The following is a 5,295-nucleotide window of genomic DNA, read 5'->3' as shown; positions in this document are numbered from 1 at the left end:
GACAAGAGCAGGTGGGACGGAGGGAGACAAAACTCTCAGCAAAACATAAGAGTTCATGGACCTCCATTGATAAGCTTTAGGAAAGTCAAGAACCTCATGAATTATATGCAAATGTGTGGGAAGACATCTGTAGCTTTCAATATATTCTCAGAGGAATACCTGAAGACAAACATGTAAGAATCCTTAACCTAGCACAGTGCCTGGCATGCAAAAGGCACTCAGTAATATCTGATGAATGAAGGAATAAATAAGTAAATAGATGAGTGACTGAATGAACAAACGTTCCTCCATGCCCCCAGGAGACACCACAAATGACCTGGTACACACATCTATCTTCTGGGATGATGAAAGCAATCCTGGGACCTGAGCCCAATCCGCCCCCGTGTCCTTTCTCCCAGCACCAGAGGCCGTAGCCAGATGCTCTGAGAGCTCCAAGGAGATGCTTCCCCCGCTTTCTCCCCACCTCCACTCCTGACAATGACCAGGCAGATGCAAGAGTTGTGCAACTCAGATAATGAAGCTTTATTGATTGCTGGGAGGGGCAAGGGTGAAACAGGGCTCAGGTGTGAAGTGCTTGGATGCAGGGAGATGGGAGAGGGGATCCCCCAGTGAAATCTGTGTCCACATGGTGGGAGTGCTTCCTAGGCCTGAGCAGTGCAGAGCAGCCTTAGTTCTTGGTGCGAAGGACCTGCTCGTGGGAGGACACCACCTTGCCATCGTGCACGTCCACGACTTTGGTGCGAATCTGGCGACTGGAGGAGGTCACTGGGGAAGAGGGGAGAGAGGGTGTTACCAGCGAAAGACAAACAATGAAGAAACCAGGAGTGAGGAGGCCAAGGAGCTGCAGGGACTTAAATGAACTGTCTCCCTGCTGCCCTCTCCCCTGATTACCACTTCACCCACTGACCTTGCCCCAGCATTGCAACCATCAGCACATTTCTTTCAGGCTAGGGCTCCCTAAGGTCAGGGGCAGAGTCTGAGTTCCCAGACTGAAGATTTCTAATAACTCAAGAGTTTGGTTCAGTCCAGATCTGCCCAAATGAACTGGTCTTGGTGGGAAGACCCATGTGGGGCTCTGTCCACGGTGCTGACTGCCAAAACAACGGGGTCCACCACAAACATTGGGCCACCAGCTCCTAGCCCTAAGGAGGGATTAGAAAATGGTTTCTTCTTCCCAAAGAGGTGCATAAGGGATACTGGGTGAGGAAACCCTAGCTCTACCCTTCCAGAACCCCCATCCAACATCCTAGACCTGCTGGGAGACAGGGGTGGTCCTGAGTCCAGGCTTGATAAGGAGGAAAGTCTTACCATCTCTGGATGACTGAGAGCCAGAGGAGAACTGGGAGGAAGAGAGGCTGTGAAGATAGGAAAGGGCAAGATCATTAGACACACGGAGGGGCAGTGACTAACAGTGGGGGCAGCTCTGGAAGGGGGCCTGGGCACTCACTGGGCGTCCTCGCCCTCCAGTAGGCGGCGGTAGGTGGCGATCTCCTGCTCCAGCCGGGTCTTCACGTCCAGGAGGATCTTGTATTCCTGGTTCTGCTGCTCCATCTCGCAGCGCAGCTGGGCCAGCTGCTCCTCCACACTGCTGATCAGCTCCTGGATCTGGGCCAACTGCATGCAGTAGCGGCCTTTGGTCTCCTCCAGGCTGTTTTCCAGGGATGCTTTCTGTGAGAGAAGGAAAAAAGATTGGGGGTGAGTGAAGGTGGTCATCCCTCCCCCAGGGCCCTGGGCTTACCCCAGGCCTGATAGCGCCCCTACCATGCTGAGCTGGGACTGCAGCTCGATCTCCAGGTTCTGCACGGTGCGCCGGAGCTCGGAGATCTCGGTCTTGCCGCTCTGCACCAGCTCGCTGTTGGTGGCCACTTCGCGGTTCAGTTCCTCCGTCTGCAGAATAAAAAACATCATTCGCACTGGAAGCTCCCAGGAGGCAAGCACCCCAGGTCCCTTCCCCTCTGAATGCCACTCACCCTGCTGAAGAACCAGTCCTCGGCGTCCTTGCGGTTCTTCTCCGCGATCTTCTCGTACTGGTCGCGCATCTCGTTCAGGATGCGGCTCAGGTCTATGCCAGGGGCAGCGTCCATCTCCACATTGACGTCTCCGCCCACCTGGCCTCTCAGGGCGTTCATTTCCTGCACATCCAAGGAACAATCCACAGTCAGGGACCTACTATGGCAGCCAGTCGACGGTCCCTAGTCAGAGGTGTTCCTGGCCTGAACTAGCCCTCCAACATCTCAGTTCCATCTCTTCCTTCCCAGCTAACCCTCTAAGCTGGCTTCCATTTAGCTCTCACCTCCTCGTGGTTCTTCCTCAGGTAGGCCAGCTCCTCCTTCAGGCTCTCTATCTGCATCTCCAGGTCAGCCCTGGCCAGAGTCAGCTCGTCCAGCACCCTGCGCAGGCCGTTGATGTCGGCTTCCACGCTCATGCGCAGGTTCAGCTCCGTCTCGTACCTGGAATGACCCGGGGGAAAGGAATGAGAGGCCCATCCTGGCCACACTTAAGGCTCTGTTCTCTCCCCTCCACAGCTTCTGCCCACACCTGACACCCTGTGGGTGGCTTAGGGACCCAATCTTGAAAGTGGCACAGATGGACACAATCAATGCCCATTATTGCTCAGATCTGAACATTCCAGGACAGGAGGAGGGTGGTGCAGGGAATAAGATAGTTCATCATGCTATAGAATTCACGAAGGGGAGATGCTTCTGGCTTCAGCCAACCAGTAGCACACAAGGCCCCCAAATATGACTCTTTCCTACACTTCAGGGGCAGATGGAAAAGTGGGAAGTCTCTCTCCCTAAAGTAGTGGCTCCCTAATCTGGCTGTGGTTCAGAATCACCCAGGTAGCTTGTTAAAAAATAACTGAATCAGAATCCTAAGGGTGGGGCCCAAGAGTCATGTATTTTTATAAGCACCCCCAAGGGGTTTTCACACAGCCATCCCAGGCCTCGTCAACTCTGTTTAGGGAACACTGCTCCAAAAATGCCCCACCCAGGGGAGACTGGTTGTTCTGGGCCACCACTGCAAACTCACTTGGTGCGGAAGTCATCAGCAGCCAGGCGGGCATTGTCAATCTGCAGCACAATATTAGCATTGTCCACGGTGGCCGTGAGGATCTGCAGGTGGAAAGGGCACAGGTCATTGGTCAAATGGACAGCGCCAGCCAGCCTTGACTGCAGACTGCATCAGTCCTTTGCTTTCATGCTTTTTCCTGAGCCCCCCTACTCCCCACAAGCCTTTACCACAGTGGCCTAAAGGATACCCCCAGTGGTCCAGCTTGGACCCAGGATGTGGCTGACCCGTGGTCAGCAGAGCAGATGGAAAGAGCGCTGGTCTTAGAGTAAAAAGCCCTTGAGTTCTGGTCCTGGCTCAACCACCGACTTAGGGCCTCAAGTTTTCCACCCACAGAGGAGGGGTGACCAGGCTCTCCAGGCCTCCTTCCCAATCTGATTTCTCCTCTCTCTGCACAAGCCAGCCCTGCCAGTCCTCTGAAGGCACAGACAGACACTCCTTTTCAAGTCCACAGAGCACAGAACCTCAAGTGGGGCTTTCCCAAACATTGAGATCCAGCTGGCACAGGGGACTAGAAAAGAAATAGAAGAGGGGAAAAAAAGTAGATTGAGCCCTGGATTGGCTACAGTTCCCTCCGCTATCATCTAATTTCTCTAATCCATGCAAAGCATCAGTCAGAAAATCAAGGGGAGCAGGATCAGCCGGGAGGGACCCCGGTGTGACCTGGGAGCAGGAGCAGGGAGCAGGGGGCTGGAGGCAGATGACACAAGCCCCCTCCTGTGCAGGGCAGGCAAGGTGGGCCACCACTGATTGTCTCTGTGGGTTTCCCACGCCCTCCTGGCCATGGGGAGGGGCCGCCCGTGCCAGGGCTCATGGGCGGCAGCCGCCACAGCCCAGACTAATGAGCTAATGAGCGGTTTGGCTGTCTAGCCTGGTCCCGTTACAGCCTCGCTCCTCCCCTGTGCTGGAGAACAGGTAGCTGTCTCCTGTCCTGGCAGGTGAGGCACAAGTGTTCTAGCCCTGGTCCTGCCATTCATTTGCTGTGTGACCTTGGGCAGACAGCCCAAAGTCTCAACTTCTTCCTCTGTACAACATAAGGGTAGGAATCCCTGGTCTCTCATGGTCTGAGGATCAGGGGCCCAGAGAGGCATGAGCAAGATGGGGGAAGGGAGGCCTTCTTCTCATGGATCGGCTCCACTCGGGGCATTCAGAGCTAGAAGAAGGGGTCCGGGGCTGGAGGCTGTCCTGTCTGGGAATCTGAAGTTGCCAGTGGTGTGAGGCACCTGTTGCTCCTGAGTGAGGTGGCAGGAATGGCACCTCCCGCTGCCTGGCCCACCCACCTTGTTTCTCAGGTCCTCGATGGTCTTGAAGTAGGGGCTGTAGTCCTTGATCTCAGCAGGACGCTGCCTCTGGTACCAGTCGCGGATCTTCACCTCCAGGTCGGCGTTGGCCTCCTCCAGGGCGCGCACCTTGTCCAGGTAGGAGGCCAGGCGGTCGTTGAGGTTCTGCATGGTCACCTTCTCACTGCCCACCAGGAGCCCATCACCACCACCGAAGCCACCACCAAAGCCACCACCAAAGCCACCACCAAGGCCACCACCAAGAACAGCACCATATCCTCCACCAAAGCCGCCACCCAGGGCCCCGCCAAAGCTGCTGCTGCTGCTGAAGCCGCCACCGTAGCCACCTCCCAGCCCGCAAGCCCCTCCGGAGGAGTAGCGGGAGGTGGTGACAGACAGACCCCCATAGGCACTGGGGGCCCGGCAGGAGCCTCCGGCCAGGACAGAGGACATGCGGCTGGCGCCACCGCCGATGCCCTTCATGGAGCTGGAGGAGGTGAACTGGCGGCTGCAGGTGGTCATGATGCCGAGGAGAGAGGTGAGTGAGTGAGCGAGCAAGTCGAAGAGAGAAGGGAAAGGTGCTCAGGTTGAGTTCGAAAAGGATGCAGGGCTTCTTTATACTCCTGGGTAGGGGCGGGCCTGGCATTTTCCATTCCCCTTGGCTTTCGTCATCCAGGTGCCAGTGCCAACTCCCAGCCAGATCCCTCCTCTTCGCCGCCTCATCACGTCTGTCATATTTTACTGGAAACTCATTGTTCTGAGTGTTTGGGGTTTCTTGTCCCGCCAAGTGTGATTCACAGGAGGAGGTGTGGGCCTGCAGGCTACACTTTCCCTTCAGGGCCCAGCAGCGTGTCTCTCCAGAGCCCACATGCTGGGCTCAGCGAGGTGGCAGGAGTAGGGCCTCTGTGCACCACAAAGCTAGCGACCTGTTAGTTCCCCATTAACT

At 56.1% G+C, this 5,295-nt stretch overlaps 1 protein-coding gene across 1 annotated transcript; it reads right to left on the bottom strand.

The window, feature by feature from the left end:
• Nucleotides 1-498: 498 nt before the first annotated feature.
• LOC102527828 (keratin, type I cytoskeletal 14) lies at nucleotides 499-5,045 on the bottom strand. Its single transcript, XM_006219251.2, has 8 exons — nucleotides 4,350-5,045; nucleotides 3,031-3,113; nucleotides 2,294-2,450; nucleotides 1,971-2,132; nucleotides 1,762-1,887; nucleotides 1,448-1,668; nucleotides 1,309-1,355; nucleotides 499-765 (listed from the first exon to the last, which is right to left on the bottom strand). The coding sequence occupies exons 1-8, from the start codon at nucleotides 4,869-4,871 to the stop codon at nucleotides 668-670; spliced, it is 1,416 nt and encodes a 471-aa protein (XP_006219313.1). The 5' UTR covers nucleotides 4,872-5,045; the 3' UTR covers nucleotides 499-667.
• Between the last annotated feature and the right edge of the window lie 250 nt (nucleotides 5,046-5,295).

The sequence above is a fragment of the Vicugna pacos genome, chromosome 16, assembly GCF_048564905.1.
Source record: "Vicugna pacos chromosome 16, VicPac4, whole genome shotgun sequence".
NCBI lineage: Eukaryota > Metazoa > Chordata > Mammalia > Artiodactyla > Camelidae > Vicugna > Vicugna pacos.
This window is presented reverse-complemented; position numbering and strand designations above follow the sequence as displayed.

Excerpts from the sequence above, each read along its gene's own strand:
- LOC102527828 (XM_006219251.2), bottom strand. The coding sequence starts at position 4,871 with ATGACCACCTGCAGCCGCCAGTTCACCTCCTCCAGCTCCATGAAGGGC. Across the intron at positions 2,451-3,030 it reads GCTGATGACTTCCGCACCAA|GTACGAGACGGAGCTGAACC; the intron begins GTGAGTTTGCAG and ends GGGTCATTCCAG. Across the intron at positions 2,133-2,293 it reads TGAGGAAGAACCACGAGGAG|GAAATGAACGCCCTGAGAGG; the intron begins GTGAGAGCTAAA and ends TTGGATGTGCAG.